This window comes from Helicoverpa zea, chromosome 12, assembly GCF_022581195.2.
Source record: "Helicoverpa zea isolate HzStark_Cry1AcR chromosome 12, ilHelZeax1.1, whole genome shotgun sequence".
Taxonomy (NCBI): domain Eukaryota; kingdom Metazoa; phylum Arthropoda; class Insecta; order Lepidoptera; family Noctuidae; genus Helicoverpa; species Helicoverpa zea.
Window position 1 is genome coordinate 10,866,138 of NC_061463.1, and position 13,860 is coordinate 10,879,997.

At 40.2% G+C, this 13,860-nt stretch overlaps 1 protein-coding gene across 2 annotated transcripts in view; it reads right to left on the reverse strand.

Annotated features, from left to right (window-relative positions):
• Window positions 1–85: 85 nt before the first annotated feature.
• Window positions 86–13,860, reverse strand: part of LOC124635248 (zinc finger protein 287) — a 50,251-nt gene continuing 36,476 nt past the window's right edge. The window contains exons 2-3 of one of the 2 annotated variants that reach the window (XM_047171105.1): window positions 7,420–8,301; window positions 86–7,023 (exon numbers count right to left, since the gene is read on the reverse strand). In XM_047171105.1, the coding sequence (XP_047027061.1) occupies window positions 6,110–7,023; window positions 7,420–8,301 (1,796 nt within the window). In that variant the 3' untranslated portion in view covers window positions 86–6,109. Of the gene's footprint in view, window positions 7,024–7,335; window positions 8,302–13,860 lie in introns of both variants that reach the window. The other variant, XM_047171106.1, reaches the window with a different exon arrangement.

The window sequence follows — 13,860 nt, forward strand, 5'->3', positions numbered from 1 at the left end:
GGCAAAAACAACATAAATTAAATAAAACTGCATCGTATTGCTTCAGTTGGACTAAAAAGTGTTTATTTGATAAAATACAACGAGCTTACTTTTTACAACATTTTACTTCTATTAATGACAAAAAAAAACAAACAAAACCCTTAATACAATAATAATATACATAAATACGATGGTATCAACTTCAAACGTATCATAATTCATAAGTAATTAACATAAATGCAAGTCTAGGCAAGATCATTACAATTCAAGTAAAATACAATCTAAAAAAAAGAAAATAATGTACTTAATTAAAAAATAATTAAAATATCTTCAAAGTTATATCCAAGAAAAATCTAATGCAAAAATTCTCTATAGATCACACAATTACACTTTTGACCTAACCAAAGTTGAATTTTGTATTTAATACTGATATTATTCATTTTGGAAGAACTAGAAAATATATTTACAATTTTTGATTATAATATTAATTTTTGACAATTGCCAACGTTTCAATTTTTCGCCTGGATCTCTGTGACCATATCGCAACCAACTGTTTTCTCCGAACATAAAATATTGTAATAATGCTATATGTAAAATAACTGAAGTGATGTTCTCAACTGTTGTGTGTAAAAAGTTCGATCTTGTATTCTGGGATTGTCTAAAATGAATTTCATATAGTATCTACTATTTCCGTCTCTGTAGGCATGTAAGAAAATATACTCTATTGTAACATTTGGACTGAGGTTGCCGTTTACTGATTACTGACGCTATCTTTAATTATATTATCTGTATTTATGTCTGCTTCTATAACCGATCACCTTTCTACTTCTATAAAGTTATCGCAACATAAAAATATAGTTACCTAACCACGGCTGGAGAGGATGTGTTCACGTAAATAACATGTTTGACACACTAAGACAACATTGTTAGTTAATCAGTAATGGAACAGCCCCAGGTGATACCTCTGTAGAAACCTAACAACAGTGTAAAATTACCAGTCTATTGTATATTACAATAAATATGTACAATTAATGATATAACAGCACCCATGAATAAAACCAAGTTATGTCTCAAGGTACGTCGCCTAAAACGCTTCTTAAATAAAATATGTATAATATCACCGCTTTATTGTATATGTCTATTGTATATAATTGTATATTCTGTATATGTATTGTACTATATTTAAAACTGTTATTGTATGGCTTAAAATAAGTATTGTAGCAAAAATAAGCTGAATAGGCGACGTAACTTCATCATTGTCATACACGAAAACGTTGCATTCAATAAAATCTGTAAAAAACTCAATCCAGACTACAAGATCATTAATCTAAATATGTCCATATTTTATTAAAAAATTCAACAACACTTATTTTACTGTGGAACTGTTTCAACAAGTCTCTATTGTGATAAAAAATTATTACTTTGTATCCTTATTATTTCCGACAGCGGTTGGCGAGTGGCAGTGGGTACAATCATATGTGTATACTAAGTTTATGAAATTATTATAGGCCATTTTTATGTTGGCTACCAATTATTTTATTAACACTAACAACTATTTTTAAAATAAGTCATTTATAAAATAAATTATACAATAATATCGCCAAAAATCAAGTGTATTGCACTGGAGCTGCACTATCTGCAGTATATACGATTTTATGTTTTTAAACTATACAAATTATGCAATTAACACTTAAGGTCGGTTTCACACGGTGAAACAGCGTGTTGTTCAACTCGGTTCCACCGTGTGAAGCGAAATTTACGAGAAACTAAATAAGTAGTGACACAAATTACTGAACGTCGTGTGTAGTATAACTACATTGAAAATGGAAGACGTATAAATAATTCGTAGCCAACTTGTCTATGAAACTAAATCGTTACACTAAGCTCATTTAACATGCATTGACATAAACATTCCTGATATAATATTTATGTAGGTACCATAAGGTACAGATTTTTATTTGCGACCAAACCATAATCTAGGTATACTATCCAAATGTGGGAACTTGGCTCTGTTTTACACAAACATAAATGGTAATGTCGAGTACACAATAACTTACAATATATTGCTTCATGCAAATTTAAAATTACTAAGCATGTAAGTGGATATGTGATTTTTTAAATAATTCCCAGTTTTTGGGAAACTGAACTGATGGTCGACTTTCATCCGCCAATATCTTATATGTAAGAATTTTCAAAATGAGATCACAATTAAATGCATTCATTAAACAAAGGAATCAGTTAAAACTGTCATGTTTCGGATGTAGTTACTTAACTAATTACTATTTCGCAGTTAGCAATGGTCCAGTTTCACTCTCATTGCTCTGACATTGTATTTCATACAATTGACGTTATTCTGTTATATGCAAAGTATAGCTTACAATGCAATCTTATTCTCTCCTTTTAATATTTTTAACAACTTAAAAATATACAAAATTAAGTAGGCGTATTGATACTGCGTTAAATACGAAGAAGATTATTTTCGCTTAAGTATTGGTAAAATTGCATTAGTTTGCTATCGAAGTTTATAATATACTCCAAGACGCTATATGGATATAAACGTGTGCTGGAATTTAATTCCATTGAAGGAAAACTTTGTTAGACAAGAATTGGCAAAATGATTACAGATTCTACCTCTAAACCTACGGGTAGTCGGTAAGAAATGACATTGTAGATATTCATAAATAAATATTACGTATTAATAAAGGTTAGGAACATGCTTCAAACCTAATTAATGTGATTAAATGAATCCTCGGGGAACATAATCCTTGAATAGCGCGGATACTGCACTGTATCCGATCAGAACTGGACGGCACGTTTATATACGGCATCGTACTGTTTACAATGAATTACATATTGTGAACTACAAGATTTGCCAATTTAAATTAATTTCATTAAAACCTGGGCCGTCTGACGACAACCATACTTTTTCAGCACTTAAAAATAGTTTCATAAGAAAGCAAAACCGTGCTCTCAAAAAAAATATTTTACAAAAATCTCGTACACGATAAAAACTAATAAAATTAACGTTATAGGTATACATACACGTGTAATTGAGCAAAACTTAACAAAACAGTGAGCAATACAAACAGAACAGCCTGGTCGTGATATCTATCGTTCCTGCGAACTGTGACTACATCCTGCGACTCCGTCGAACCCGATGGTTTACTTCAACTCGTTTGGCTTACATCTTTTGTCTGCAACTGTACGGTTTCAATAAAAACCAAACAAGTCATGCGTTGCAACACTGCCTCAAAAATTACCAATGATATGTATTTACAATAACCACACTGAATGTAAGTATTATAGTAAGTGGAAAATAAAACGTGAAAAACCAACATTCATTAGAAGACAGATATTATAAAGTTGTGCAAAATGGATAACCGTTTGATTCGTATCAACTTTCCACAACTCGCGTAAGTTACGATATTTACTTAGTACTGCGCACGTCGCGAGTACCACACTAACTTTAAGACTATTTCACATTTACCTTTTTAATAATATTGTATGTAATAAATGTATAAAATATCATCTGTAATCTCTGTATACTTAATCACTTCTTGTTTTATATTTAAAAATTAAATCCATTTGTATCGGTATAAAAATCTAATAAGTATAAATCTGAGGTTATATCTCGGCTATGGCACTGTGTTGTATGTTTGTATTCAAACTTTGTACTGGGGTCGCCGCGCCACCCCCGCCCCGTGGAACAAATATATCGTTTATTGTATAAAAATACTTATCTACTATTATTGTATAAGGCTGCTTGTGTTGTGTATAACTGAACGGAATCTTAGGCTATTGTGTGGAGAGGCGGGCGGCGGCGGCGCGTCCCCGACAGAGGATCACACGTCAACGATGTGGAAAACTTTACTCACGGAAGATAAATGTTTCTAATTTTCTTCGATAACGATGTTTTTTTCAATTGTAAACCTCCGAAAGTTTGATAGGAAAATCAAAATGGAAAATAAAATGCTACTGGTGGCGCCAGCTGTGAACGCGGCTCAAGTTGCTCGACTCGGAACGTAATCGATGGCTACAATCTAAAGCTAGCATGTGCGTATGACTCGATTCGGAATCGATTGGTTTCGTATACAACATTATTTGGTTCGTTAACACAGTTCCGCAGATCACTGGTACAGATTGACAGAGCGTGCGCCTGTGCCGACGTTCACAACTAACAACCGATAAATTTTCATAATTGCCCAATGCGATAAATTCGTCGTAAAATCAACACACAATAAACCCACTAAATAATAATATTGCATCGATCACTTGCTAGTGACAAATAATAAAATGGTATCATATGTGACTCCCACATTCCACCTTACTGTTACACCTATTAGTTAATTAACAGTTCATATTATGCGGTAGGAAAACGAAACCATCACAATAATATAGTAAAATAAGCTATATAAGTGGTCTATACATACAAACAGAGATATTAAAACGTTAAAAAGTTTGTTGGAATATCCTGGCGCGGCCGCGTAGTTTATAGTCTGTGAGACTCGCTTGTGACGCGTTTTTATGACATTCAATCAAGCAGATATATTAGATATATCTGTCTGTCACACAGTGTAGGTCTGTCTGAGATAACTTCTAACTTGTGTTTGCAAGTGGACACTCTCATACCCGCCACCAGAATACTCCAACAGTGTCACAAATTCATATAATAGTTTTATTCTTCCTAAATTCTAAGTTATTTCGCGATGAATGATCGAATTGCTTGGTAATTCGAAAAATCGATAGTCTAAGCTAAATTAGAAATAAGATTTACTCTGGCGTACCCTCCGTCCCTTGGATCCAACTACAACAAAGCACTTTGCGTAATCACACGTTCCCTAATTGGTAAATTTTACTAATCTCACTCATCGTAATAATGTTATCAAATCAGTCAAGCAAAAGAAGTCGCCGGGCCGGCCATTAGCCGGACTCCGAACCAAAACGTTTTAGATAATTACAATTTAGGAACATAATTTAACATAATTGATTTCGATATAGACTCGACTCACATTCAAATAAAAATTCAGAATTAAAAAAGTTCCAAACATACATTGAGCCCGCAACGGTTACTCGATCACGTCGCACACGAAGATTTAACGCTAAAATGAGCGAAATAGACCTAACCTACCTAGCTATCACAGTCCTCTCTCAGTCCGACCTTTTCCTCTTAAATGCATCTCATTTTGTCACATCGTTGAAAAAACTGGTAACAACCTAAACTAGCCCAACTATAATACAAGCTGGTAGAAAAAATTTAAAAATCACTACACTATTTGGCACCTATAGTGTTACGAAGACATGCCTGTAATCTCACGTGTTAATTAAGAGTAAATACGTTCGTTAACGGAACAGAACCTTGTCTCACTAACAAAGTATTATGTTGATGGCAAAAGGTAACCTACGTTTTTGGTTTGCATTCATGATTGTTTACTTCGACGATGTTCGCATCTCCCCTGTTAGACTTGCGTCCCAACTTTGTTTACAGCTATCTCATAAATTCTTATCATTCTTTATCGTTACTTTAACATATTTTGAGCATCATGGAATCCCGTATAAAATCCCATTTATTTGCCAGATTTTATCTCTTAATACTCGTAAATAAAATTAACTTAATACGTCTACAAAATATGTATATTTATTACAATTAGGCACAAAGTCGCGCCGGAAGCATTCATCGCGAAATATTGTTATGTGGTAAAAGATCAATTCTTAATTTTTAGATTTCAACGAAGTGTTTTAAATCCTAATCTCCTGGCTAGACCCCTCGGAGCGTCTGCGAACTTTTTTCAGCAGAATCAAGAATCACCGAGAAAACTAACTCTTACGTGGTAACTTAACGATTACGGGGCAAAAACGCTAACTGTACTCGCTTCTTCGACGGTAACACTACACGTGATGAACGTTTGAACTGTACATCGCGACAGACCTCCCGTTACAGTATAAACAGGACGTTATTTACAGATCGAAGCTCGTTTTACAGCGATCCGGAGATTGATACATCGACTACTGAGTGCCGCGCGGGCGCGACTCGTATACAGAGGCCGCCGGCTCAGTTGTAGAGGCGGTCGGCGGCGTACAGGTCGTGGTGCGCGTGCGACGGCGCCGGGTGCCACCGCGGTGGCGGCGCGGGTCACTGCGCCGGCAGGCACGCCACCGGCGCGCCCGGCCCCACGGCCGGCTTGAACTCCGCGCCCGACCCCGGGAACTGCTGGAAGGGCGGCGCGTAGCACTGCGGGAAGTACAGCTCGGGCTTCACCACAGCGGCGGCGGGCGGCAGCGGCCGCGGGGTCTTGGCGGCGTCGGCGCGCCGCGCCTTGGCGGCGTGCGGGTTCATGTGGTTATCGATGTGCTTCTTCACCTCGGGCTCCGTGGCGAACCGCCGCCGGCAGTTGGGCATGGGGCAGCAGAAGGGCCGGTCGCCCTGGTGCGTCCGCGTGTGCTGATCGAGGATGGCCTTCTGCCTGAAGTCCTTGCCGCACTGGGTACACTTGTAAGGCTTCTCGCCAGTGTGAATGCGCAAATGCTGGTTGAGGATGGTTCGCTGACGGAAAAATCGTGGACAGTACACACAGCCGTACGGCTTTTCATTGGTGTGGATGCGCAGGTGTTGCGTCAGGTGGGACTGCTGTCGGAAGCGCTTGCCGCACTCGGGACAAGGGTATGGACGTGACTCTATGTGAATGCAACCATGCTGTAGCAGTGTGGACTTCTGTTTGAACTCCTTTTGGCAGATCGGGCAGCGCACGTACAAGGGCATCGCTCGCCCTCCGAGCACATCTGGTAACTTGCCGCCTTTCAAATATTGCAGAGAAAGACCCGAGCTGAAGACTGAGTGGTTCAGACCTTTCGTATCTTTGAAGTAAGCAGGGTACTGCGCCGTATCACCTGGTGAGAAGCAGGAACCGCGTGGGTCGCCATTCTGTCCGTCCGCGTCGCCGAACGTCGATTGGATCTCTTCCTTGTTATCATCGGCAGGGAACGGCACGTCCTGAGGCCACAAGGTTGGCGTCGTCCCGTTCTTAAAGATGAGATGTGGTGAAACATCTGTAAACATTGAACAGAAAACGTCAGTTACGAGTGGGTCATGAGAAAGCAAGGGTAACCGACGAGTGGGTTAATCAAACTAGGAACGGTTACGGGAGCGTCCGGCGGTCGGTTCCGCGTCTCGCGGGCGCCCTGCGATCTGGGCGACGAGGGAACCGAGAATTTGTTCGATAGGAAGGCCAATGGATGCGAGACCGAATCGACGGTGCGGGGGGCGGCGGGGAGCGCGGGCGCCGGCGGCAGTGACCGGCGCGGTCAGTGCGGGCGGCGCGCGCGGGGGCCGGGGGGTATATATGTGTGAATAGCGCTCGCCTTGGTGTGTGCGGACGTGCTGGTTCAGGATGGCCTTCTGGCGGAAATGTTTGCCGCACTCGCCGCACGTATATGGCTTCTCACCGGAATGGATGCGCAGGTGCTGGTTGAGGATGGCGCGCTGCCGGAACGAGCGCGGGCAGTACACGCACGCGTAGGGCTTCTCGTTCGCGTGGATGCGCAGGTGCTGCGTCAGATGCGACTGCTGCCGGAACCGCTTGCCGCACTCCGGACACCCGTACGGCCGCGAGTCCGTGTGGATCCTCTCGTGCTGCAGCAGCGTCGACTTCTGTTTGAAGTCTTTGCCGCACGTCAGGCACTTGAAAAGGCGCAGCTCCGAGTTTGGGTTGTGCTTCCGCGGCTTTGGTTGTTCAGGCTGCACGATGTCTGGCAAGTGGCGGAGATCAGGCGCCGCGTACTGGTCTAGCGGCCCTTCCAGGGATAGCACACCACCGTTCTGTTTCAGGTAGTGGAGCGGGAAGCCACCGGTGCCGAGCATGTGGCTGGCCGGCCTGGCCTCTTTAAAATACGGCGTGTACTGTTGCTGCAGGTCCGGCTGCGGGACGAAGCATGGCGTTCGATCGAGATGGTCCTGAGTAGGAGGTTGTGGTTGTGGTTGGCTTTGGAGCTGTTGCTCCACTTGCATGTGTTCGGGAGAAGTTTGTTGTTGTTGTTGCTGCTGCTGTTGTTGCTGTTGCTGCTGTTGCGCTTGTTGCTGAGCCTGTTGTTGAGCGAGCTGCTGGGCGGCGTCCTCTGCGACCGCGGCTTGGTCGGGAGGGGGCGGTGCGGGCGGGTAGGGCGAGGGTGCCGGGGACGCGAGCTGGGGCTCGGGCTGCGGCGAGGGCCCGCCGGGGCTCTGGTGCTGCATGGGCTGGTAGCCGCCGTCGAGGACTCCGCCGCCCCACTGCGTGCCCGGCGGCGCGCGCTCCACGCCATCTTTGTACAGGACATACGGCGTTGTCGTGTCTGGAAACAAATTAAATCAACTTTACTGCCACTGTCGAATGATTTACTTATTTGGAACATGTCAATTCGTAAGGTAATGTGCCAAAATTCTTGGTTAATCGTAGGAATAGCGGAGCGGGTCGGTATCGTGTGATAAATGGTGAGCACATCGCCACAAAGCGCGGTGGCGTGCGACGGGCGACGGCGCGCGGGTCGCTCGCGACATCGCGTGTCGCGCGCGATTCATAACACTCGCTGCGCCAAACGAATAAGAATTTAATAAAATGTCACGTTGTGTGCCGCGAGACGTTTCGGTAGTTTCAGTCGCACTACATTATGTGATGGACCCCGTGAAACGAAAAAGTCAGACAAACTGGATAACAACATTTGTTTCATATTGATTTAAAATAGGTAAGTCATGAAGTTCTATGCAACATAGAAACAACAATGCAACAACACAAGATGGCCGTCAATAACGAAATCAAAATCCATTACGGACATAATACGTTTCATAGTCGATTTTATAATACGGTTTTAATAGTTGAGTGAAACTTCTTAGATAAAAGGAACTTATAAAATGAGCACGTTTCTAATGATTCACTTTCTCGACGTATTGAGTCTGTGGCGTCACAAAAAACGCGGGAAAATGCGACCATTTTCTTTTACCGCTCAAAGGGAAATGCAAATGGCGGGCAGATAGAATTTTATCTGCAGGGTTATATAAAATATGTTGATTTGTAGAAAGATGTACATATAGTATATGATAATCAGGCTGATTGTTTGTGATAATTGTATTATGGATACTAGGAACTGCTTTCTCACAGTTAAAACACAGTCACAGTCACAGTCAAATTTTTCGAAGACTACAACAATTTTAATCCACTTTTTATCTGTTTTACCTAACCAAATTGCCAGTAATTCCGAAAGTGTTACCAAACTTTCATTTCAAGTAGCAGACTGTCACAGATGACCAAAGCACGTGTTAGTTGCAGTAATGAGAACTCATTGCTGCGGTCAGCTTGACATTTTTGACAGCATGTACATGTATCGAGTTTCTGATGTTTATTTTGCTTATGTTTAGATATGTACTGTTATATAGAAAAGTGTTATGATAGGTGAATCATATGTTTTTAATATTTGTGGTATTATACATCTTTAACTACTGGGTTACATTTGAAGATGTTAAGCTTTTTCTTTCTTTTTTTGACTAAATACAAAGTTTGACGCTTCAAAACAAGACAAAATATTACACAATGCCTACGTATTGTAATAGCTATTAGCTGTTAAAATACTGATCTAATCTCTGCAGATTCTAGTCTTTGGAAGTAGACCATACACCGACGAACATTCATCTTACACGACGTAATAAAAGTCAAATTTCCCAAAAAAATACCAACTTCTTATTATAACGTAAAAATAAGCGTTTTTCTACAAAACTTAGCTTGCAATTTTGTAGCATTGTCTACGGCGTAGTAGGGGTAGTAAAGTTTGCTACGAGCCTACGATAGCACAAAAATCAAACATTATCTTGTTACTTAAATAAAACTACTTTTACGGATTTTATCGCGATTATATTAATATTATTTAATCCCGACGTTTCGGATCCTTTACAGCATCCATGGTCACGGACAGATCATCTTGTAATTTAGACTTTCTTGTTTTCTGAAGTAAATACATATTTTTTTCTCGGAAAGGATATAAAAATACGAGAAATACAGAAGGTATTACGTCCTCGACTGTACTAACAAGTCCGATCTCTGGCTTCATCGCAAGCAACGGTTTATGACAGGCAGATTAGTAAGTTGTAAATAAAATTGTAGTTACTCAGAAGCGATTTAACATAATCAGACTAATGACTATTAAGAATGGGTACTTTCTTTATATAACACTGTTTCAATAAGTAGACAAATATGTACATTATCTAGATTTATTTATTTTTTACATGATTTTGTCATTGAGAAAGTATCTGACTGTGTCTTAGTTTTTATTCCTAAACCGCTAAACAAACTTGTGTGAAATTTAGTAAAGAGAGAATTTAGGTAAAATACAGAACACTTTTTAATGTCGTTACCTGTATTCACTCAAAATTCTTTCTGGTATTATTCTCAAGATCTAAATGTTCGAAATATCGTTCCAAAATCAATCATATCCAATCATTAAACCTCATTATCAAATAAGAAGTTAAACAAAACCTTTTTGGACGAACCCATCGTCATTCGTCATCGGACTAGACCCGTTTGGTCATAAAAAATCGTGCACCATCCATCTTGGTTGAGCGCGCATCGTTAACATGGAGTAAGCAAAGATGAGCAGAGGTGTTATAATGTAGGTAGGTCAGGCGCCTTCTTCTACGTCAAATTTGTACAGTGGGCATGACCGAATCGATCAGTTATGAGTGAACTAATGAGGCTTTCGGGTTCCTTGAGACATCTGTCAACGATCTTTGGTATTACAAAAAATTTACAGGTCCAAAGAAGGTGTACAAGGGCGAAAACAGTAACGTTCCTCGTCCCTCGCACGCCCGCAATTTGGCGCGCTACTTTCTTTAAGCGATTTTCCATTATGGCACCTCCGCTAATCATTTTGTTCTCCATGATCGTTACTAACAAAGATGGCATAAACGATGATAAAATCGGGCTACTAAATAAACTTATCGATGCCACGATCGATTTGAAGATAATTCGGTCTTGTATCGAGACGCTTTGGGTCACGAATCTAATGATTTCGCGCCTGCTGATTTATTTATCGATTATTATTTTGTAGTCTACAATCGAATTGCATAGCACCTGTGCATGACTTGGCATTGATTGGTCTAGTTATAAATTCTAAGATTTTGAACTGATATTTGGTATACTTCTGGTTATTGGTGATTATTCATTCGTCTGCATTTAAACGCACATTGCAACAACTTATAATGTATTTTCGCGACAGAAATGTATGGAACAAAGATAATTTTGGAGAAAATGTATTCTCAAGGTTCATAAGTACTCATGTACTGGACAATGTTGACATCCATACAGGATATTTTAAGCACATCAACTCAAGGACAGAGAAAATAATAACAGCGTAAAACTAAACGCATTGTTCGCAATAAAGACGCGCAAAAACGTTCCATTTCACTTGTGCAACGAAGGTTCGAGTACAAAGACAAGGATTTATTGTCGAAAAACATCTGTTTATATTCGAGCCACAGATAAAATAATACGGGATGAGACTAAAATGATTTCTCGTTTGACAGCTTAGTTTTAATGACGCTTAGGTCGGCCGGATGCCTTCACAGAGCACATGTGGGGTGTCATTTTATATTAAGTTTTTTCTTTTAACCCTTTTTGTAAATTATAGCGTCATGACGTATGGACGTGGCCTTTTGTATCTGATGGGAATCTTTACCCTTTCGATGTTGAGATAGTTTTTAAGTTGATTTGAAATGATAAAGGTTTGAGATGGGCGGGTTTTTGAGGGTTAATTTAAATTCTTGCATGATTTTTCATGATCTTTGTAACAAAACTATGTAATGGCTAATTTGATGATTTTTAGTATCATTGACTTAATAATTAGTAGACTTACGGCCAGTTTCTTCATCAAAAGTTAAAGTTAAAGTAATGTCTAAAGTAAAAGTAACGGTCAAATACGTTTTTTCAAGCCTAAAGTGACAGCAAAACTAATAGAAAAATTGAATTTAACCGTTACTTTTACTTTAGACATTACTTTGACTTTTACTTTGGCTTTAACTTTTGATGAAGAAACTGGCTGTATGTAATTAATTTAAGCTCTAGGTTTAAACAGTTTTAAGGTTTTATATTTTTGCTTATTTTGATATAAGGAAAGAAAAGAAGATTTCAGAAGTTCCTTCAGAATCCATTTTCTTCTGGATACTAAACGCAAACACATCTCCAAACTCAAGCTACTATAATTCTATCAAGTCAATAACCCAAAAATAATCTACATCTCAGTTAAAGCAAGGGTTTGACCACGTGTACTTTCTTCAGGACATATGGGCTATGGGAATCAAATGAAAGGGGTATGCATCCTGTAAGATTATTCTAGTGATTTAATGCGTGTGAGCGGTATGAAGACATTACTTAATTAACGTAGCTAATTGACGCTTTTTATGAAGGAAGTTCGACTTTGAGTGACTTGTTCCTTTTTGGTAATGGTAGCTCTACGTTTAAAGTAACTTACTCTTTTCTTGCTTGTAATTGCTTAGTTATTTCATATAATACTAGCGACCCGCTCCGGCTTCACACGGAATTATAACAATATTTCCCCACTATTTAATTGTAAATTAATGTTATTATCTATAATATAAAAATGAATCGCAAAATGTGTTGGTAAGCGCATAACTCAACAACGCCTGGACCAATTTGGCTAATTCTTTTTTTGTTGTGTTTGTTATAGTCAGGAGAAGGTTCTTATGAAAAAAAAAATAGGGTAAAGTAGAGAAGTCAATTGACGGGAACGAAGCCGCGCAAAAGCTAGTTTATTATACACTAGCTTCTGCCCGCGACTTCGTACGCGGATCCTGTCCCTTATGCCAGCGACTGCGGGGTCAGCAAAATCAAATATCTGAATAGTCTAATATTGAATTTTAAGGGCCCGTTGACTTGGAAACAACGGAATACGCATAACCATTAGAAACGTTCCATATATTTAATTTTTGTACTTTAACGGCAAAAGCACAGCAGACTAAACAAAACGCTGAGAACTGAACCGCAATAGACGTGACCATAGGGATTAAAGTGGTGATTCTAATTAGTCCGCATTTAAGTTGTGAGTGGCAAAAATATTAGGTACACGTATTATTACGTAAAATGATGACAAAGTCGTGGTGACTTAGTGGAAGTCGTGGTGGTTTAGTGGGTAGAGAACCAATCTCTCAAGTATGAGCGTGCGGCTTTGATTCCAGGTCTGGCAAGTGCCTGCCAATGCAACTTTTCTAAGTTCGTATGTACTTTCTACGTATATTTTGGATACCAATGACCGTTTTTTGGAGGGGATGTTAAACTGTAGGTTCCGGCTGTCATTGAACATTCTTGGCAGTCGTTATGGGTAGTCAGAAGCCAGTAAGTCTTACCAAGGGGTGTTGGGTTGAGCGGGTAACCGGGTTGTGGAGGTCAGATAGGCAGTCGCTCCTTGTAAAACACTGGTACTCAGTTGCATCGTGACTGGAAGTCGACCCTAACATAATTGGGACAAAGGCTCTGGAGATAATAACGACAATAATTATGAGATACAGGCACCGCAAGACATCTGAGGCTGATGACGGGGAGTAGCGACCCCGCGGGGCTATATATACTGAGTTCTCCAGGGAGAGTATACTGTCCCCCATCTCCGGCCGGTCGGAGTGAACCATGACGGGGGTAGGTCTCACGCCTCTGGCTTGGCTTGGCCGTCCAGAGTGGAGTCGCTAGAGCAGGATTAGTAGCCCTGCTCGGAGGGTAGGTGCCTCATGGTAAGCACAGGGAGCGCGTAATCAGCGTTTAAAGTCTACCGAGGTATCTTCACCCTACAGCCGCTCATGTACCTGTTGCCCTCTTGTTGCTATTCAGTGACTGGTTCCCGGGGGCCCAGTAAGTGAGG